Source organism: Hirundo rustica, chromosome Z, assembly GCF_015227805.2.
Source record: "Hirundo rustica isolate bHirRus1 chromosome Z, bHirRus1.pri.v3, whole genome shotgun sequence".
Taxonomy (NCBI): Eukaryota; Metazoa; Chordata; class Aves; order Passeriformes; family Hirundinidae; genus Hirundo; species Hirundo rustica.
Window position 1 is genome coordinate 86,272,722 of NC_053488.1, and position 23,533 is coordinate 86,296,254.

At 40.7% G+C, this 23,533-nt stretch overlaps 1 protein-coding gene across 1 annotated transcript in view; it reads right to left on the bottom strand.

Annotated features, from left to right (window-relative positions):
* LOC120765675 (rab proteins geranylgeranyltransferase component A 1-like) overlaps window positions 1-21,239 on the bottom strand; it is a 56,170-nt gene extending 34,931 nt beyond the window's left edge. Inside the window, exons 1-4 of the mRNA XM_040090763.1 lie at window positions 21,155-21,239; window positions 10,126-10,192; window positions 2,903-2,975; window positions 1,622-1,746 (exon numbers count right to left, since the gene is read on the bottom strand). Coding sequence (XP_039946697.1) covers window positions 1,622-1,746; window positions 2,903-2,975; window positions 10,126-10,192; window positions 21,155-21,203 — 314 coding nt within the window. The 5' untranslated portion in view covers window positions 21,204-21,239. The remainder of the gene's footprint in view (window positions 1-1,621; window positions 1,747-2,902; window positions 2,976-10,125; window positions 10,193-21,154) is intronic.
* Window positions 21,240-23,533: the final 2,294 nt, after the last annotated feature.

The following is a 23,533-nucleotide window of genomic DNA, read 5'->3' on the forward strand; positions in this document are numbered from 1 at the left end:
CATTCATCAATTAATGGTACTAACAAAGGAATATCTTAAAATGAATGTGTCTTATTAATGCCTTGTAACAGCAACCCCTTCAGATAGGTCAAATGAAAAATTGCCAACCAGCTGGTTAATTTATTCAGCACAGGTGTTCACTATTTATTTTTCAGCCATTTGCCTTTTTTCAATCCAGCTTGTTGTAGACACAGTATTCTTTCCCTTTGATGGATGCACTTTGTTCTAAGGCCATTCATTTCAGATTTGCACTGTGTATATTATACTGCTACCCAGCTGTTTATTCTTTCAAAATAAATGTTTAATGGTTACTTCATAGGAGTTACAAAAGTTAAGCAAAAACAACAGAACCTAGGCAGAACATGTAAATTGTCAAAAACACAGTAACTGACTCAAAAAGTTTCAAGTTCTTTTAGAGAACTTCCTCTTTACCAGATTTATTAATCTTATCCTTGCTTCTTGGGTGGATTGGGGTTTTTTTGGTGATGACCAAGACAGCACCGTCCTGAGCTAAGTTGAATGCTTAAAAGCATAATTTTACCTGAATATAATCTCACTTCTAAGTGTGAAATCTCGGTGCTAGGGGGCTCACTTGGGAGCCAGTTATTAGTCAAAAATTATATACAAAGTTAAAAGACTATGAAACCTTTCCACCAGATTTAATCTTGGTTCTGAACAATATTTATTATAACAGGATGACAATTACAATATCCAAGTGCTAGTGCTTTAAAATAAGCATTACATTTTATCTGCAATCCAATCAAGCACCGTTACTGTGCAACACTGAACCTTGGAAGAGTCTCATTCTGTGACCTTCAGACTGTATTTATGTAATTCACAGCTTTTCCCCCCTACTTATGATGTTTACAGAAAGAAATATGTATTTCTCTACAAGTATTTGTCAGCATTTCATTTAGCTACCCATGGTATTTTCTAAGGAGTTCAATGTTAAACTTCCATAACTATCTCAAAGAATTTTCTTTCAGGAATTCTGGAGAGTGTTCAGTGCAAAATCCAGAAGATAAAAATAACAAATAATAAATAAATACACAGTTCAGTTAGTTAAATTTATATTCAGCGTCTTTAACTTCAGTAAGTTAAATTCGTTGCATATAAAAAGGACAAAGGGCAAATATTGCTTTATCATTTTAGCACAAGGAAGTATTTAATAGTTACAATACTGCTGCCTATTTGTGTTCTTGTTCTTTTGTTTGTGGTTCATTTTACATGTATTTAGGGGTTTAATTTTTGACCATGAGAACAGCAGTTTTCAGGCAAATTAATAATGGAAAAATTTAACTGATGGCAGTGCACAACTGCCTACTGCTACTAATATCTAAACACAACCCTCTGTTTTCTACTCAAGAGTAAATCACAGACTCACAAAGTCGGCCAACAAATTACACTGCACCCAGAGAGGTCATTTAGGAAGTATCAGATTGTTTCAGTGAAGTGATTTCAACAAAGCACAAGGACACGAAGAACATTTCAGAGGCCAGGGTTACTTTTTGAGACAATGTGCAACATGGCAGCATGGTGAAACCCTTAAAGCCAAAAGCACAATAACATCATTTACCCCCCGGCACCAAAATTGCTCATGAATTTCTACATTTCTACTTACTCGCCAAGACAGAAATCTTCTACATGTTGAATAGTTTTATCCTTGCTGCTAAGAAGAATTGCTTCTTCATCCTCAAGGATCAGTTTTCTCCAGTCTTCACATTCATCACTGAGATCTGTCTTTTGCTTAAAAGAACAAGTATAAAATTACATATTGTACTGTGCAAGCTGTTCTTTAACTATAAATCTCTGTAGAAACAAATAATATGCACCATCTAATAATATAAGAAAATATATCCTCTTAATTATCCCAGTGTTGTTTTCTATTTATATTTTTTGAGTTAAAAGTTAGAGCTGGTTACTTTATTACACAATGCCAACATTTGTACTACAGCATTGGCACCAGTAATCTGAAATACAATGTTAAATAAAATACAGGCTTTAGTAGAGAGCTGAATGTAACTTGGAATACAATCTTCTAGAAGACAAGCTTGCCACAACCAGGGTAGTTCCAGATTCTGTGACAAAACTCTTTGAATGGAGACCATAAGGGAAAACCTGGTGATCTGGGGGATTGTATTCATCTATGCAAGCAGGAATCTCTAAATCATACAACAGAACTCACAGAATATGAAGCTCTGGCACTGAGCAAGTGCCCTGATTATGCCAGGAAGCAGCGCAGTGTAAAGAACAGGCATGAGACTGAGCTGAGAAACTTCCATCTTCTACGGCCCAACAGGCTCCGAGCATTTCCATAAATAACAGAGCAGCCATTTGCTAGTCTGGCCCAAGTGCTCCATCTCCTGAATAAATACCCTCCCTGGAAGATTTCTAGTGGGCTGCCATGAATCAGATAAACTTTGGTCATTGAAAAATACACTATCAGCATTCGTCTTTTTGTCCTGGTTACAGGACATTTCAATGGAAGGATCCAGCATCTACTTTTCTCACCCTCAAGAAGAATCAGCTGAAAACAAACGAGAAAAACAAAAGGGCTGAAACATCAGAGTGGAAAATAATCAAAGAGGAAACGGAAAAGATCAGATTATCATAAAGGAACTGAAACAATGGTGTAGTTGCTTCTCTTTAAGCTCAAGAACCCAGAAGTGTGGCTGAGCACCAAGCTGGTCCCAATCAGATTCACAAGGCAGGCACATCAGAGCCTCAGACTGCCAGGCCAGATGGGTGAGGCTCAACCAGTAAAGCGGGGAACTACAAACCTCTTTGATCTGTCAAATTACCAGAGAGCAAAAGCAGGGAGGTAATTTGTCTTGTGATAAATCAGGCAAACAAGAGATTCAATGTTAAGGAGGCCTAAAGAAGCAATTTGGGTAATTTTTACCTGATTTTCTTTAATCCAGGACAATAGTCCTGAAAAACTAAAGCTGGCCCAGTTTCCACCATAGTAATTTCTCCTGCAAAGAAAAAAAAACAAAAGGAAAACTTACTGGACAGGTAAAACAGCTTTCCCAGATTTAAAGAAAAAACAACCAAGTCTCATACCTTCAAAACTTTCACAAGGCAAGATTTTTCAGATGCAGAAGAGATAAAAATTAGTATCTGCCACTCTAAATCAAGTGCAAAATTTCCATTTTCCTCCTTGTATGCACCTCTGACCAAACACACTACAGTCCAAAACTAATTATTTGGAGGGGATATGGATAATGCTGAGAACAACACATGGGATGGTGTGAAGAAAATAAGGCTTTTTGGCTAAGACTGGCTCTCTTATCCATTATGCCAAATACAGCAAAGTGCAGTTTGTTGTTTATCTACTGCTTACACAACATATTATGTCTATTACAAACTGTGTAGATGCTCTGGAAAAACACTTACTGAACTGCATGTACTGCAGGTGGAGCCAAAGGAACTGATTTGTTCAAAGTGATCATCCCTCCCTGAGCACTTCCCAGTTTCTATTTTCCACCTTCTTGCTTGAAAAAGATTATTTACTGCTTTTAAATCACAAAAAATTAACAGTTCTGCTGTTAACCAAAGAAAGTCTCTGCTCTTTTTAAAATTTCTCTACAAATACTTCTCTTCACATCTGCTGGATTAGTTGGCTTTTGTTGTCATGCATAGCACATCTTAAGTAATTAACAACTCTGCAAAGAAAAATAATAGAGCTATTACATTTCAGAAAGTCACCAGCTCTTGCAAAATAAAGAGTTATTTCAGGATTTAATTCTGTTTTCTGGCAATGTGTACTGGCACTTCAAAAGCCTCAGAGGTATCAAAAATACCCTCCTGAACAGATAGCTAATGTTATTGCACACACTAAAAAAAAAAAAAAGGAGGGGGGGGGGGGAAAGAAAAAAAAGTAGGGAGGAAGATAGGGTTTGCATTTTAACGAATAATGTGAAGGCTGTTAAATCAATCTCATCATAACCTCCTCCAGTTTTAAATTGTAGAGATCAGTGGGATAACAGTGAAAAGCTAAATTCAGGTTAGATTCTCCTGACTAGATTTACGATGGGATGCTTTTGACAGGGCTTATATGCACTGACAAAGACTTCATTAAGAGTGTCAGCCCTGCTCCAGCACCAGAGGCTGCTGCCCTGGACCACGGTGCTTACTTAGCATATGAAGGACAGATGTCTGCTGAGCAATGCCTAATTGCTCCTGACTACAAACTGACCTAAAAAAGTCTTTCAGCCCTTGCAAGGCAATAGTGAAGAACACAAATAGGACATCTTTTGCAAACACAACAAAATCCATCATTCACGGAAAAAAGGCGGCTCCAAGAACAGATTGTGGTGTTCCAGGCCCTGAACTGGGGGGACTGGGCCCACACCCTGCAATGTGGTGACTGAGGAGCACAGCTCTATCTGCAGATGGTTTACAAGCAGGAATTCCAATCCTCTGTAATAGGAGTTCATACTTTCTTCATGTGACTGACATGGTGAGCTCCAGAACTTACTGCTGTTTTGTATGATATAGAACACAAAGCAGTGAGGATTAAATCTATGAAAAGCCCAATTCTGTGAGATTTCAAAGAGATACTGACATTTGCATGGGATGATAACTTCCAGGTTTGTTTAAGCTGATAACGGTGCAGGTAATTTTTTCATGTTTCTTCAGATTCTACAAAATAAAAACTTCAATATCCATGTATTATCTGCTATTTCTGGGATTTCCAAAATCCATGGCCATGAAGATTTATTTTTAAGGAAATGTGCTGCTCTGGTTTTAAGTTTCTCGGATATGGAATATAATATATAGACATTGGAGCAAGCAATGCCATGATACACAAATCCCAGAAAACACCTGCCTAAAACTAGGAGTGGGTTTTTTGAATCTACACCAATATTAAGTCATGCATATTTAGACTATCTAAAGTTAGAACTTTAGCAAGATAAATTAACATTATTTTCACAGAAAGTTACAAAAGTTTATTTGTGAGCTGTCAGACATCTTTCATGTGAACATTCCCTGTTTATCAGCTTGGTTTTCCTTTGAAATTATTTGTTTTACCCAGTGTTGAGGTAACCCAGTGTGTTGAACAAAGCACTGCATGACCCTGATATGGAGCTCCATCCATTCTGAGGAGGTGGCACAGCCCTTTTCCAAAGAAAAATGAACCACAGCTGCCCCTTCTTTCCTCTGGTGTCTCAGCACCCTTCCCAAGCTGAGCAATGCCACCTCAAATACTCATCTTCTTCTCAAGTAGCAAATTCCAGATTTTTTTTATCCTGGAATTTTAATTAGTTTCCCTGCACTACATGATGAATCAGGATTGCCTAATTTTCTCATCTGTAAACACTACAGAAGGAAGACAGAGCAGACATGATTACTGACATAATGAGCAAAGTTTATAGCAAGTCCTGAAGAGAAATTCTGAGAAGAGCTGACTAATGGTTTTACAACTAGGACTCCTTTGTAACCAAATATTTTTGTTATAATTGCCCTGAAGATGAACTCAGGAATTCCTTTAAGTAATGGTCAAGATCAAAGCCTAATTAAAGCTAAAATATTGTTCCAAAATCTCAAGGCCTAAGCTCCCCTCTTCTCTTGCTACAATAGCAGACTACAAAGATGGATATTCTCTCCCTTTTTTAGGGTTATAATCCAATTACTCCCTAACTAAGAACAGGAAGCATTTTGAAGGTGTAACAGCAGAGGTAGAAAATACTTTTTCTACCAAGCTAGAGCACAGATGTTTTCCTTCACTACCATAGATTATTTCCTAAATTATATTTGCTCAGACTTATCCTGTGTTACCTGGCATTCACCTGAGTGACAACACTGCTCCTTTTCCTTCACGTTTTTTAAATCCCTAATCTGCAGTTCAGAGCTAACAGCAGAAAAAAGTTTTGCAAACTTTTGGAAATGCACCTTAAGTACAATTTTACCTCTTCAACATCTTCTCTCTTCTCCTATGTTAGCTTGCCACTTTTTTCTTCAGTTACCAAGACCATTTTCGAAATAACTGGCAAATTCCAATCCAGAACACTGAAATCACAAATTGTTTCTGACTAATGAACAACCTGAATTTCAACCAAGAAAATATCTAATGTGCCCTTCTGCAGATGGACTGCAATTTGAGAAACCGGACACTTCTGAAAGCAGGAGATTCACAATTGTGGTGGTGCAGAACAGTTTTATTAGATTTTTGTAAGAAGTTTATGTTATGGTTCGTTTCACTATATCCCCAATTCTGTATCCCTGTTGTGTTGTCTGTATAATAAGGTGTTTTGTGTCGATCATCCCATACCTCACATGACATGTAACATCCCCTCTGCCCCAACCCCCCTCTCTGGGGCAGCTTGTCTGTCACTCCCGGGGTCCCTCCCGGATTGTGAAACCTCCGGCAGAGGGCTTCAGGTGATAGGTAGCCTGGGGGAAATTCCTTTGGCTCTGGATTTTAGTGGTCTGAATCTTGGGGGTGGGCACACCTTGTTACCCCCTGAATCCCCTGATTTGTTGTCTTGTTGTATCCTCCCTGGGACCCTCCCCCGCTTATAGGGGGTAGGAGGGAGGAAGAGGCTCTCTCAGCCACTGGGTTCTCAGCCTGGAAGCTCTCAGCCGCTGGGTTCTCAGCCTGGAAGCTCTCAGCCGCTGGGTTCTCAGCCTGGAAGCTCTCAGCCGCTCGCCTCGGAGCTTGGAGATCTCTGCTAATAAACATCCTTTAACCTGCTAAGCTGAGAGCCAGCCTTTTCTCTTCTGCTGCTGTTGACTGTCACCTTTCGGTCCAGCTGCTACGCAGAGAAGCCAAAACAAACTGGAAACTTTGTGTCTGTGTTGACCCGAGCTAGGTGGGGGTCAGCTCCCACCCGGAGCGGGGACACAACCGGACACACACAATGAAAACGTACGAGCAGCAAAAGCATTTGGTGGCCAGTGAAGGTTCGGGAGTTGCCCTTCCCAGGGCCGTGGCACAGCCCCCACAGTGACACTCAAAGCTGTGGCTGGCTGGACAGAAGCTGCTGATGCCTCACCATTTCCCCCAAGAGCCACCTCAATGTGTCTGTCCTGCATCTGATCTTCCAGAAAGAAGTCCTGACCCATCAGGGCAGCTGTCTTTTGCACAGGAAGTTACTGCCACATCAATTTTAAGGATCTGAACACAAAATGACTTATGTCTCAAACCCGTAAAGCTTCTTTTGCTACCTATTAGTACACAGGCAAATTCAAGATTCCCATTCTGGCCCAGTGACGGCGTTTAGGAGCTGTCTGGCTTTCAGGGGGAGGGGTTTAACCCAAACAGCTCCTGAGATCCTTCAGCCAAACAAAAGGGTGGGTGATGGTGGCAGTCATTTGTGCTACATCACATTAGATCCTGGGATATCAACATGACCGAAGGGACCCAGCTGAGACCATGTTTTACTCTCTAATACCTTTGCTGTGAGATTGTATCCTAAACCAAAATAAACAGGAAAAGGACTTTTTCAAAAAAGCTAAAAATATAGCACAATTAACAACTTTTTGCCTAGTTTTCCTTATTGAAATTAAATAATTTCTTTTTTTGCAAGAAATTGATCTGCTTCTAGAAGCACACGTTTTGCTCTCTGGCTGCCGTACTCCCACAGCTCCCTCACTTCACAGCAGTTAAAGATCCAAAAGAGGGCTGCATTGTGGTGGTGTGAGAGTTGTTTTATTAAGTTATTAAGTTATTTTTGTAAGATTTTAAAGTTATTTTTATAATGGTTGAGTCCACTGTATACCCCTGTGTTCTGTATTGGTTTTCCCCTTATGAGTTAGGTTATTTAGTCCACTGTATAACCAGACCTTTTCTGTCATTCATTCCTTCCCTGCACCTGTCGCTGTCAATCCCCCTCCTCGTGGTCGCCCTGTCTGTCACTTCAAGACCCTTCCCTGGATTCTGGAAAGATCCAGGAGAGGTGTCGAGTGATAGGCTGGTGCCCGGGGAATCCCCTCCTGCCCTCCTGTGATTTGTTAATGGTTCAGAAGTTGACACCCCTGTTACACCCCCGTGTTCCCTGGTTGCCTGACCCGTTGTCAGCCCTCCCCTGGTTATAAGTGGTTGTCAAGCTTTGATCTGGGCTCTTTTGGGCAGGGAGACAGAGAGTGCCGAGGAACATGCCCCTCTCCCTGCAACAAACACCATTATACCCTGCTCAGAGGAGTCCGCCTTTCATTCAGCCGCCGCGGTTGCTTGCTCCATCTACGTGCCCATCGCTGGTGGTGGGATCCAAGTTCCCACAGGGAGGAGGAGGCTCGCTCTGCCTGCCACCCACCCCGACCTTACCACACTGCCGCAGTGAGACACACTGAGCTAGCCTGTGGCTGCGCTGGTCAGTGCGAACTGGACACTGTGACACTGCATGAAGACACAAAGTCTATTACAACATATATTTTACAAGTTCTGAAAAAAAAAAAAAAAGTGAGACTAATTGTCTAGGAGGAAGTGGAACAAACTACCAAAGCAGGGGTCTTGGACTGGGGAGATGCAGGAATGAGGCCCAGCAGGAAAAAGGCCTTCTGGCTGCTCAAATAAAAGAATTTTGGGCACAAGGAACACTCAAATGCTCTACAGGCAAAGTACAGTCAAAACATAAGAAAGGTAACAGGTGTCAAGGAGCAAGACATGCCCAGTTTGCCCTAGTTCTCACAAAAGAGAAGTTAAAATTCTCCATCTTGACCGTCCTTTGCCTTTGAATTAAATTCTATGTGTAAAGATAAATAAGCCAATGAGGAAGGATGTAGATAATACAACTGCAGCCTACAAGCGCTGTATTCCAGACGTTGAATATCAAATACAAAATACAAAATGTAGCTAAACATGCCTCAACTCTAACTGACCCACCCTCAGAACCCAAACTGGTGCGTAACTACAGATACAGAATTAAAATAGGCAAATAAACAAAGGACCAAAAGCAGAAACTTGAGCAAGTGGTTAGGAAAAAGTCCTTTTTATATGCACAATTAGTACAGGAAGCATGTTCACTTCAAGTAATCCACTTTTAGTCTTGATCTACCTTTCTCCAGAAGCTTGAAATTTAAACTAAGTGCCAATCTCCACATTTTAAATTGCAAATTACTTTTCTAAATCATTTAAAAAATATCCTTGAAATTTCACATGTCAACAGCTCATTAATATCTACAGTAAATGTAGCTCTCTGAGAAGAACCACAGATTTTACGTTTATTGAGACAGATAGCTGGCACAGAGAAATAGAGCTCCTTCAATTACTAGTTGGCAGAAGCTAACTTCAGTTTAAAATCAGTCTACAGCAATTTATGGCAACACTGCAGTGAAATGACTATTTTGAATAAGATTAGCTACTGCTGATGGCAATGCTTGGACAGTGTTTATAAATCAAACTCAGAACTCAGTATTTTATAATAGGCCACTTCTAAACTATCTCCCATAATCACCTATGCAGTATATTATGATAAATGCAAACATGGCTGGAGATTAAAAGTAATAAAATAAGGTACACAAGGTAATGAGAGCAAGTAAACTATAAACAAAGACTTTATGCATACACTTTTGCAATACCTGGTCCTTGACTTAACTTGGACCTTTGTAGGGAACAACAGATTAATCAGAGTAGCACATCTAACATAGCTATTTCAGTAACCCCAGATCTCATTTCTTTATACATTGAGAAAAATTTGAATTCATAATTCTGATCATTAATGAAGGAAGCAACTTCCTTGTTAAAAGGTGATATTCAACATAGCTAAAAACAGGCATGGATAATAGAAATCAAAGTTCCAGTGGCCAATACTACTACAGACTTTGACAGCAAATGAAAACAAAAACCTGAAATAACAGAAGTCATTCTCACTGAAGGGAATAGGATAATTACTGTCAGGAATGAGAATCAAGGGCACTAAGCCTGTAGCCATTCCTGTCTGTAGCAAAAAAGGAGCCACCACAGCATCTTTCACCACAGCACTGATGTTCCAAATCCCTGAGCTAGCTTCCAAAAACTGCCTGCTCTATTGAAGGAAATAACACCCCCAAAATAAGGCAGAGACAGAAACATAACATTACTTGGTGCCAGATGAAGAGAGAGGAGTCCTGCAGCCCACAGAGACACAGAAACCCTTCCAGTCAGCTTAGCTCTTAAAAAAGGAAATTACTGGAGTAACTTACGAATCCACATGAAGAACTCTCTGGCCACTTCTGGCACACGCTGCTGCAATAATGGACTCAGGCAAACCTGAAATGACACATGCAGTTTTTAGAACTTACCATGCCACAATATATTAGAAATTGCAATAATGGCAGAACTTGGTCAGAAGCCGGCAACTCAAACAAAACGAATTTTACAATGTGACTCACTGAAATTCTTAACAGACCCATGCTACTAAAATAATGAACACTATTCTGTGCTCTTTAACATTTTGCTGACCCTCTTAAATGCAACTTTGCTTTTATTTTATTAGTAACTGCGTGGCACATATCATTTGCAAACAGTACTGAGTTAAAGCTTGGCACCAGCATCTTCTCTCCAAGCTCTGCTATCACAACCAGATTGAGTAATTGCCAGCACAGTGATACCCAAAGCTTAGTGGGGTGCTCTGTAACCACATCCTTGGTAATGAAGACAGGTATTTCCTGAGGGCATTTTTGTGTATTTTTGTTCACTTCAAATTGAACAAAAAGACTGGGACTGTTCTTAGAGTGGTATCCCTACCAAAATCCCATGTTAAGCAGTTACACTCTACCAAATCAGTATATTTTCACTATATTAAAAAAAAAAATATAGCAAAAAAGCACACCAAAAGGCTGTGATACCTCCACCAGCAATATATGGTTGGAAAGGCACAGGATCTCACTGGAGTTCAATAAATGGGTCTGTTCTGTAATGTCTGCTCCCACTCCCCAGATTTCACATGCCCAGTTAAATGCCTTAGATTCTGGAGCAGGTTCAGAAAAGCAGGACAGCTCACCAGCTAAGCTCTGTGCCACTAAGTTGTCTCAGATCTCTTTTTTAATGATCTGTCGGCTGTTTAAGCAAGTAATTCAGGAACAGCAATTAAAATTCTAGAGAATGGTATTAGGAGTCACTTAGGCCATGTATTCAATTAAGGAATGAGATTAAAGGAAGTGAAAGGACTGTATGGCTGATCTAATTTCCAGCAGCACCAGAAGCAGCTGCACTGGTGCAACTGCAGAGACAGAACTGGAAGGGGGAAAAGCAGCTGTGGAAGGGCACAATCTGCTCAGGCTCACTCCATGACAAACATCATCTCCAGCAGATTTCCAGGCCCGTGCTGTCTACTCCTTAGATGGAACAGTGCCTTCACTAACAAATAAAACCTTGCAGTCTAGAAGACATCCCCTGGGAGCTGGGTACAACAGACCACAGTTTCACCAACTCTTCAAACCAGCAAAGGCCAACACAATCATCAAAATAAAGAAGTGCAACCTCTGCCCTCATCATCTGCCCCTCCTGACCTCCTTCCAAATCAAATAAATTGTTGGTTTTTGGGAGAGGAGTTCCATGGTGATGTCCAAAAGTACAAATGTTTGTACCAATACAAAGAAGAAAGTTTAAGACAGGCATGACAAATTTTCCAGGAAAACAGCTACAACTTCCCTGCATGTTTTCCCGTTTTAATGATTACTTTTTTGACAGATTTAAAAAAAAAATAAATACTTTTCTGATTTGATAAAGCAGATAAAGTGAAAATAGTTTTGTATTGTTGACCTTCCACAGCAACTGAGGGTTTAACTCAGAATTAACCTCTGGGGCAGAAGGAGGGATGGACAGATGCAGTAGCTCCTTGGATGTTTGCTTCACAGCCTAGAAAGGCCAAAAGTCTTCCAAGTTGAAATTTTGGAAACAAGAGCTCAAAACGCAGACCATTGTGACCAAGGAGACAAGGAGAAAATAACGTAAGTGCAGCACATACTTCAGGACTGATGTGAGACCCTGGCTGCAGAGAGTCATTACGTGAGAGTTCCACACTCAGCTGTCCCCCCCTGTTTATATATATGGTTTATTTTGCTCCCTCTATATACTATCTGGAATAGAATCTACAACTACTCTTTGTTTGGAGCTCCTGAAAAAGCTTTTCTTTGCTTCATTGGGGCACAGAGAGTATTACTCTAGAAATGGAATTGGGAAACTTGTTTCTACTTCCTTATTGATAAAAGCCACTGAGAAAAGTGTTGTAAAACATCACCAGCACTGCCTGGCTGACCTGGGCCGAGTTATAGCTACCAGGGCATAACTGATTGCTTTAAGCTTGATCCAATTGATACTGTGTTGGAGGTCTGTTCTTCCATTAACCTTGGATGAAATTGTTCCCTGAATTAGCTTCCTCACTTTTGAAAGCTGGCATCAATTCTCCTCACCAACCCTGTGCTTCTAAGACACCGTGGGCCCCCCACATACCCAGTGGTAAGACTGGTAACATGGCTGCAAGGTGAGGCTGGCAGATCCCAGCTTCTGGAGAGGCTCCCAACAACCTGCTGGAACAGGACATCCTTTGTTCTTGGGTGACAAGACCTCAGGAAATCCAAGAAATAAATAAAGACTGTCCCATGGCACCAGTTTCTGAATTCTCTTCTCCCAACAGAAACAAGGGCACAGGGAAAAGAGGCAACTTTGTCAAATGCAAGTTTCTCCTACATGTGACCTGTACTGCACGGTGGTTACTAAACAAAAGCTTTTTCCAAGAAAGAGGATTCTGCACAATTACAATGTAGTTATACATTGCCCTTTTCTATCTAGGAAAATACTAGCTTGGAAAAGCCCGGCTAGAGAAATGCTAGTTTGTGAAATGATAGCACAGAACACTCAACTGTCTCCGAGAAGATGCTCAGAGAGTTGTGCAAAATAGGTCCCCTTCAGGTAATTTAGTAACAGAGAAATATGTATTTTTAGAAACTTACTTGGAAGTTCTTACTTGGAAACAGTTTTCTGTACTGAACTTTGATTTCTCAAAAGCCCTAAAAGGAATTATATTCAGACTTTGAAATGTGTTTGGATGCTCACTACAAGGCAGGGCACACTCTGAATTCTAAACTGCCTAATGAGTAAATAAACCTGGATATCTCTGGGCTGTTTTCCTCATGAAAGATCATTACAACATTTCCTGCTACTCAACCCACTTGGGGATCAGTCAGCTGCTGGTCTGGCCAGCTTAAAGGATTAAGGACATGTATCACTTCTGATGTTTAATGACTGTGAAGAGACAGTTGACTAATGATTTGGATCCAGTCACACAGATCTCCAAGAACACCAAAATTGAAACAAGAATCTACATCTCCTTTTAGAATATTGTTAAAAAATTCTAAGACTATACTATCAAACTCAGCAATCAAATTACTGAATCATCATTGTTCTCTAGTACAATTAATATTAACCAATGATTTCCTACTGATTTAGCACACGTATTAGTTACTATGAAAGACAGCTCCCATTTATTGTCCCTGAAATATCTGCAAAGGGCTACTGTTGCATACAGGTAAAACCTTACAAAGGGAAGGCCTCCTAAAATCCTAGCTCAAGCCTGCTACTTTGGCTAAGCAAAAAAGGACTATGGGAAAGTGAATCAGCGGAATTAGAGGCAGAAAACCAAGTTATACAACCATTATATGCTCACATAGGGCAATATGGTGGTTGGTTGAATTATGTTTGTTATGATTTAAAAGTATGTAACTGATGAAGACCATATTGCTTAAAAAGGCTTGGTTTTTACAATAAAGTGGCTCTCCTTTGCACCTGCCTGGGGACTCAGCATCACTACAGAGCGTCACCTCACATGCTACTGCAAAAAAACATTTTCTCAAGGCTCCAAGGTTTAGATTTGCAATGGTATTAACTGGAAATAAGAAGCCTGAAGAGGAATTTCATGATCCAACCACAAGAAAGCAGCAACAGATCTCGAATTCAGTGTGTTATACATAAACATCTGGCAGCATAAAAAGGATTTATGAGGAAGAATTAGGAATTCATATAATTCTTCTATCAGTTTAACATGCTGATTCAGAAGTTCTGTGTATTTGAGGCAGAAAAAATTCAGAAATAGCAGAGCTTGTTATCAAGAAACACAAACATTTCCTCTGCCTGCAGGCCCCTTCATATTCCCCCCTTAGAACACTTACATGGGAAACATTTGCATTATGTTGAATTGTTCTGCACCTCATCTCTCTTACCAGAAAAAACAAGGACAAAGAGTTTTCCTTCCTGAAGGAAGACTGCCTAGCAGCAGTTGGAATCTTTACTATCATTCCTTAAAGCCATTGCCCTCTTTCTCCACTTACTAATCCTTCATTTATCAGATGCAGTATTAAATCAGCCCCTCTGGCCTCTCAAGAAAACATTAATTTAAAATCTCAGTGAGGTAGGACATTCCATCTGCACAGAGATATAAGCAAAAAATTAGCGATTTTACTCATTAGTGATATCTGGATTGGTAACAAGTTCTTCCAGGTAGGATTCCATACGTGGTACTTGGCACTCACCCATCCAGCAGGCAAAGAATTCACTGCCTTACTGGAACACCCTGCAAAGTCAAAGGGAACCAACGTGGGAGCGTTTCTAGCGTTGCTGTAGGGACAATGCTGACTGCAGACTTGTCCTCCTGCTTCGGACTGGAAACAAAGTAGCAAGCAGACTGAATTGTAAGAATAATTAGCTCAAATTGAACTAGACGGACATGATGGCAGGGCCACTTCAGAACGAAGAAGAAACTTGAGTTTTGTACCCAATGCTTCTTTCAACGCCCTGAGGAGCGCTGGGAGAGACTCCAGGGCTGCCTCAGAAGCAGCTGCAGACAGGAAGGTGCCCAGCAGGCAGCACAAACAACGGGCTCAGGACAGCCCTGGGATGAACAGTCAGGTTTATCTGCTCAGTCCCCTCTGGCAGCACTCGCTCTCACCGCCACTGCCTGAGCACTGCCTCCATCCCAGCCCTCCTGGACACACAACAGGCAGATTCCTCTCAATAAATCTCAAAGAGGTGGCTGCTGCAAGCTGACCTTGAAGTCTCCATATGTTTGTTTCCAGTAACCTCTGACCAAGATAATCTCAATTACATGAATTTTTGGAGCTTCCCTAGGAAACAAAATCAGCCATACTCTCATTTTCAAGAATAGTGTTTTAGAAATTTTAAAAAAACAAAAAACAAAGGAATTAGCTACACATTATTTAGTTATTCAAAAACCAATTCTATTTTTAATTCCCATACAACAAAACTAAAGTTTGAGCTAACTGTTATAATGGAAAACTTTTTTCTTCAACTTTAAAAGCCCATTAATTACTGAAGTCTTACAAAATAATGTATAATTCACCTCTGTGTGATCAAAAATTTATTTTAGGCTTACACATTATATTTCCTGTTTAGCAGCTGTACTTGCTGCTCTAGTGCTGCACTCTCTCTTGCAGTGCCTTGAAAAGGATGCAGTCACTGCCCCGAGCAATTTCTACACTAAACAGTTTCCTATTTGTGGGAGCATCTTGGTTCCCGAGCTGTTCACTGCAAACTGTTTTGCAGTCATCCAGATGATAAGTTTTTACTGAATTACACAAGATCCATCTTGAAAAGGCTTAAATGTTTAATTTGCTTCACTTCATCTACTAAATAAATCACAAGTGGCTTTTTCATAATATAAAATGTTGAAGTGAAATATATAAAAATGTTGGAACGTAGACAATTTCAAAACAATCTTCTGGAGTCAGGCAGCTGACCAGCTGCAATACATTTTGTTTGCATCTGAACTTCTAAGAAGAGCAGCTGACTCTGGAGGAGCTCTCTACAAAATATTTATGGCCTGGTTTTGTAATGTGAAATTTTAAAAGCATTTCGTAATTTAATTGCAAATTAAAATACTTCTTGTATATAGTATTTTAAGTTAAAGATTATTAAAACTGACTCAGTATTTGCTCATATTGCAGAGCAGTATCAGAAAATACTTCTGCATTACAGAGTAGGCATAGAAATGCCAACCCTAAGAAAAGTAAGAACATGTTACTGGTCAAGAGAGAACTCACAAGTAAAAGGTTTCTTCTCCTACACTATAATTGCATAGAGTTATCTGTGTCTCTCTCATCAGAGGAACTTGGCAATGAAAACCATTCAATCTCACAGTTGGTGTAAATGTTTTATTTAGAAAAGGAAAAAAAAACCCACTTAGGCTTGAAGTAAGAATTTAACGTCTTACTAAGAATTATACTCACACCAAGCGGCGCTCTCTGAACAGTGTTCTCCAGCACATACTACAGCTCTGAGTCTAACCTCTGGTTTAGAGCAATAGCAACAGATAAAGCAAAGCACATGAATCAGAAGATCTGTATAGTAAGACACACATTGAGTTTTATTTTCACTAGAGCCTTCTAATACTTTCATTTCCTTTTCTCCTTCCCCCTGGGAAAAGAGCTTGCTCTCCTTGCTCCTAATACATTTTTAAACATTTCACAAAAGGATATTTAGGGAGTTTCTCCTCCTGCATTAGCAGTTCCAGGGTGCTCTGGCAGACCCTCAGAGAGCAGCTCCTGCAGGAGGACCGAAGCCGCAGCTCTCTGGCATTCTCCAGGCAGTGGAAACACATTTGCTACTGGGACACACAAACCTGGTGTTCCACTGCTCCTCATTCAGACTGGAATTTCAAAGTACCTTACTAAGCCTTTTTCTAAAGGAGTTTTTCACCTTGATATGCAGATGACCTACTCTGTATTTTTCACAGTAGAGTCACAGGAGTCCTACAGGCTCTGATTCTGTAAGATCAGCAATATAATCTGGAAAAGCTGCAGAACACAAACAGGCTGAGAAGGACAACAAAGAGTTCACAGAACAATGAATTTTCCCACCAGAGCAGCCAGGAACATTACACAGTGGTTGGGAAAGAAACCTGCCTGAGGTACCAGTGGGAGCCTAAGCTGCCCACAGCACCTCTGCTACACCCCAAAACCCAGACTGGAAACCAGGCCAGAACTCAACCCCTCCATTTCAGTCAGCTTAAAAAAAAAAAAAAAAAAATCAGTAAAGAAGATAAAGGTACATTTACATGTGGAGAATACTGAAAAAATGGAAGGGGGACACACACAGAGAACACAGGACAGGACTGTAAGTCAGTGTTCATTTTGTGTGACATTTAAATGGACAGGCAGTGACTTATCTACAAATGATTATAAAAAGGTGGGTCTATTTCCTTCTTCCAGACATCAACATTACAAGTCAGTGTCACTGTATTAGTCCACAATGACTACTGATGTCAAAAAATATCCATCTTGAGCAGGTTTTCCATAGAGCTTTCATCAACTCTAAACAGCTGCTGATATAAACTGAAGACTGTGCAGTTATATAAGATAATGTAACCAAAATATCAACCCAAAAGATGTATTAGAAAATATATTTGTCACATTCTAAAAATATCCTGCAACAATAAAACCATTAGGTGTTTTTTTTTTTTTTTTTTTTTTTTTTTTTTTTTTTTTTTTTAAATATCAATCTTCAGTGTTTACTTTAAAATTCACATCTCTAATGTTTGGGTTAGTTTTGCAAGGTCTATTTTAAAAATTGTGTTAGTATCTGGAAGTGATTTTTCCTAACACACTATGCTTACATAAGATAAACATAAAGTACTTATACCACTCCCGGCATATCGAACAATAAATAATAGATTCTCCTGACAGGACTTTGATGACCTGGCAAAGCCCGGGTGCTTTCAGCCAAAATCATATGAAACCATAAATCACTCTTTATTTTATAGAATATTTCAAAATGGATTCCTGCTTTCTACCTTGAAAGTCATTTCATGTGTTATTTATAACCACTGAAAAACAGAATGGAAAGAAAATTGCATAGAACTAGAATATTTACTGTGACTGCTTTTATAAAGAATAACTCCTTTTTAGAAAAAAAATTAGAATTACTGGCAGACAAACTTGTGAATACAACACCTTTCAAAGAGCCATATCCTTTACAACTTTCCCAGCAGTTAACACAGGTCTTGGGGAGCATCAGAGACAAGAAGTCAAGCCTGAATACAATCCAACTCACTGAAGAAATTCCAAGGTAAACATGACCTGCACCTGTATCCATCCTACTCTGCATAGCCCCCAAGTTGCTAATCTTGGCACTTCCAGGAGTTTCTTCCCTAAACCAAACACTGCTTAATGATTTCCTTATGAATTTTCTTACTTTACAACTGCCTGAAGACAAAAGGTCTGCCACTGACCCGCAGTTCCACTTTTAGACCAATAAAATCACTTCACAGAGAAGAGATCTTCTCAAACAGCAGACCTGCTCTGAGGACTGATGATCCTGGGATATCATCTGCTTTGGCCAAGAATCATCTAACAAATCCACTCCTGCCTGCTTGATGGATAACTCGAGCACAGCACTGTGTTCAAAAAGCGAGAAAGCAGGAACATGAGAGACTGGAGTGTACAGTGAGGGCAGAGTGACTTTAAGGCTGCAACAAAAAAGGAAGTAGAGCAAAACAACATCCTAACAACTTTAATTCTCATATTGTGTTGGCCATGAAAAAACTCAAGATATGCTCACCAGTTTCATGTAATGAGATAATCCAGTTTTCTTTAGAACTATGGATGCAAATTCCATGATAATAGTGAAACTTCAGCTGCTGTACCCACCAGGATGAGTATTTTTGCACCCACATCCACCTTGCTCTAAACTTGCTCATGCAAGAAAATGTCTGAGTTAAGGAAAAGGAATTTCTTCTAAAAGAGAATTTCCTTCTCCCATAGCAATATTGATGAATTAATTGAACCTAGACATTAACCGAAGCACTGATGACTAAAATTTAGTTCAGGTTCCATTTGCACAAGCAAGCACATAAGCTTACTACAGGGAAACAGTTAAATGAGCCTGAAATAAAAAGAAATTCAAATCATATGTTACCACTCAGTCTAATTACTAAATTTAGTAGATGCACAAGTTATAAAAACAGGGAAAGGCTACACACAGAGAAATTACAACAATTACTATTATGCATTAAAAATACCATTAAACACAAACATTCTAGTTATTATGGTATGCAAATTAGATATTCATAGGTACACTCAGCACCGGTGACAACATCAGAAACCAGTGAATTGAAGACTAGGCTAAAATATTCCCTCAGGAGTCGCTTCCCAAACGGAAGACAGATGAAAATCCTACTCTGAACAATCTTCCTGAGAACTGAGAAATTTAATACAGATTAAAAAACCCATAGTCAGTCACTGGTGTTAATCACCATTGATGCATGTTCTTGGTAAAAAGGAATGCAAACAAAAAACAACTCCTAAAGTGCAGAATTATGAGAATCTTGGAATTAGTTATAGCAGTAGTCCCTACAGGTGGGCAAAAAGGCATCCTTGAATATAAATCAACACCCTCAAACACAGCAATATGCCAGAGAATTTAGCTCAGAGAACTTCCCCACTGCAGCATCAAAGCTCCAATATCACACCTCACCCCACAGCAGGGAAGATTGGGTTTGACGGTTGCACATGATCTGCTCTCTCTGCCACAGGTCGTCCTTGTTCCCTTTATGACAAGAATAGTAAACAGCTTAACATTAATATAACTTTTATAAACCTCTAAGTTTCTGCATTGGCTGCATGGACACTATTTACCTCATGGCGGTAAGGAATGGATCATCCCCAAAAATCACAGGAGTTACACAATGTTTAATATTTCACCTTTACAGCTTGATACTTCATCTCCTCATTATTAACCAACCTTCTCACACATCTGACATGCATGTTCTCAAATCTGAGCACACGTGAAAATGTCAGATTCATTACTACATACCACTCCACAGAACAGGGTTAAGACACAGAATGTATCTCTTAATTTCCTCAATTTGCTCTAAATTTTCCATTTTTAGCAGAGTTTTGGTCAAAACAACAGGGGCAATACAGTTTTATACTTACTCAAAAACTTCAGCTATAAATCAGAAATCTTTCAAACAATTATAAATACAATGTATTGGGGGGGAGATTGCTTTTTTTCTGCTGAACACTGAAATCAGAAATTTCTTTAAGAAACTCATTCATGCTATTCCAAATTGCTAGAAATCTTAAATCCCATGGACGTAATTTGACAGATCAATGAACTCCAAAAAAAGTTTCACATGGAAAACAGTAACATTTAGAAGTGCTTCCCCATTTGTCCTCCAAACAACACCCTGAGCTCCTTACAAAACCAAACCAAACCAAATCTTACTGTAAATCTGGGACCTGTAAACAGTGATGCATTTTAAGACTAGAGCTCCATGCTGAACTTAAAGTGGGGGACTAATCAAGACCAGTCTGAACCAGGTCACTGTCACTGGGTTCTAGAAACAGAAATCTATTCCAATACTTCAAAATTATTTTGATACGCAAGCATCATGACTCCTAGTTCTGAAGGGTTATTTAAAAATTTCTCTTGTAGTTACACAGAGGTAAGTTACAGTGAGACACTCCAGGTCCGCACCATTATTCACCTGAACAGGATGAACCTGTACAGGATACCAAAAGTGCAGAAAGATTAGAATTAAGTGCTTGGTATATGCAATCATTCACAGACATTGAAATGTGCTTTAATGAGAAAGACTCAAAAAGTTTTGCGTTATTTATAAAGCGGGCAGAGATTAGAAAAACGACTTTGAAGATTTAAATCTACTTGTATTGCAGGATATAATAAAAAATATATTATCAGCCTATAGCACATACACTGCAACGAGGTAGAAGTTCAGTTCTTCAGAGCTATTTTCCTTGCACAAAAGCAAACCTGGATGGTATTTCGGGAAAAGGGGCTGGCAAGAGAGGCCGAGTAAATCAGACAAGGCTTCCCGAGGTACCAAGAGCCCCCGATCTCAGGTGTGGGGGTAGGTTTGTGGCCGGTCACAGGGCCGAGAGTCCTGACAAATTCCTCTCAGGGCCAGCCCCACAAGGCCCTCCGTGACAACTCCATTTCTAAGCAAATCCGGCCATTTAAGTGTGAACACCGGCCCTACAGCGGGCTGCGAGTGCCCAGGACGCTGAGGGGAACGTCCCCCCCAGTGTCACGGAGACGTCCCCACAGGCACCTCAGCAGCCACTCGCACACCCTGCCCGCCCTTCCCCAGAGGCCGCTGCCGCCCCTCAGCCGGGGACGCGCGTCCCCCCGCCGCCCCTCCGAGCTTCGGCCCGTGCCAGGGCCGGCGCTGCCCCCCGTGCCCGTCCCGCCCCGTACCGGTGCCCACCACCACCACATCGAACTCTGCGGGCAGGTTGTCCGCCATCTTGGGAGGCGCCGTCACGCGCGCGCCGCCGGCGGAAAGGGCGGGAGCGGCTGCGGGGGTTCCGGCGGGCGCGCGCGGGAGGCGCGGCCCCGCCTGAGGGCGCGGCCCCGCCTGAGGGAGAGCCGCGGGTCCGTGCCCCGGCGACGCGCCCCAGCCCGGGTGCCGCTATCCCTCACCGCTCCTCACCCCTCTGCCTCCACTGAGGGAGCGAAATGCTCGGCTGAGGGGGCGGCGGTGTCGCGGGTCCGTCCCGTGGCAACTCGCCAGTCCCTCGGCCTCACCATCCCTCACCCCTCTGCTGTCCAGCTCATCCACAGAACGAGCCCTGGCCTGCCATGCAGGAGGGCAGCAGGGAACATACATACATATACCAGCACCTACGTCCATCAATAAGCTTAAGTGCAGTTACGTGGCGGCGTTCCACCTACTGAGCCAAACGCAAATCGCTTCAGTGCAAGTGCGTGTGTTTTTGTATTAGTCGAGAGTCGGTTTGAGAAAGAAATTACTAAGTTCTTCCCTGTGAGGGTGGGCAGGCCCCGACACAGGGTGCCCAGGGAAGCTGTGGCTGCCCCTGGATCCTTGGAAGTGTCCCAGGCCAGGTTGGATGGGCTTGGAGCAACTTGGGATAGTGGAAGGTGTCCATGGCAGGGGTGGTACTGGATGGGCTTTAAGGTCCTTTCCAACGCAAATCATGTTGTGGTTCTGTGAACTCCATTGAAGTTTCTTGGATGATCATTTCCTCAGAAGCAATAAATTTCACTTTTGTTATTTCCCCTGCATATTCACTGTTTCCAGAACATTTTCTGTTTTTTTCAATTGTGTTGCTCACGGCTCCCTACTAATATATCCAAGGAAATATTTTCATAATTTTTAAAAAGTTCTCTTACTCTCAATTGCAATATTTTTTCCTTTAACCAGCACGTTGAATACAGATTTAAAAAGCAAGTTATTATTAGTGTTAGTTACAAAGTTTATCAGTCATTAGTTTTCTGTCTTGTCTTGTTAATTAACAGATAAATGTTTGACTGTACTACATTCTCTGCATGTAAAACTCTTTCTGTTTTTCTCAACTCATTCACTAACTCTTTCCCTCTGAAGCCCAAAGCCATACTTGTCTTGCTCAGCTTCTTCTTTCACCTAACAAGGAAAGGAAGGTGGAATCAGGGATAAAATCCAGAATCTCCTGCCTCAGAGTTGCCCTTCCCGTAACACCAATCTGTGTGGAAGAACAGCAGGACTAAAACCACAGATTTTAAAAAGCCAGATGCTGCATTGTAGGGAAAATAATCCAGCACAGAACACCTGTGCCAGAATATGCTGGAAATTTCTGGAAATTTTTTATTTTGCATTTAATGACTTATATGGCTTTAAACTAATCTCTTAATATTATTCATTGTGTATGATTATATGAAAGTCTTAGCACCTTAAATCAATAATAACAATAAACCAGCTAGCAGCCTGTTAACACCTGATTACAAGCTCCTTATTCACATAGCAAAAGAATAGTGAAAATAGTAAAAAGTGACTAATGGAAACCAGAGGCCATGTTACCCCTGTGGTACTGCCAGACGTGCTGGAGCAGAGTGCAGCACAGAAAACAGTCTAGCAGGAAACATTCCAACCATGCAAGAACAAAAAGTAGAGATTTAAACATCAGCGCTCACTTCCTGCGATGATAAATATGTAACCAAGAAAATTAGGAGTGATGAATTCACATAGAAAAAGAGTAAGATCAAGTCTGATGTTCCTTATATTTATGTTTCCAACCGTCCCATGGAGATTTTGATTAAAACTTCCATGTGCAGCTCCCATGGAATTCCACGCATGGAGCTGTCATTTCTACTTTTTAACATGTAAAAGAAATGTAGCTGCAGAATACTCACAATGCTGGATCATCCCTGACCTAAATGTCTTGTGCTGAGGAACAAAGCATCACTATATTGGTTAGATGAGATAAGACAAACTCCCCTTGCACGTCCTTTTCCTACGGAGGGAAGGCACACTCGGGAAAGTCTAACATCATCACGAAACCCTTTTGTTACTGTTTAATATCAATTCTAGAACTGCACTGGAGCAGAGCTATTTCACTTTCAATGTCTTACTGTTTCTCAAGTGCTGAAGTATTTATCCCGCCACAAAATGCTGTTGTTTGGTGCTGTGAGTTCCTGTTGGCTTCATTCATAAGATGCAATCAGTGCAATCCTATTTCGTGATGACAGTCATTACCCACTGGACCAGAAATCCTCCCTAGTACTTTTTATTTGGCAAAAATGATTATTCAGGATCTTTTACTGCAAGGTTTGTCAGTCCCACACAGCACCAAATATGCC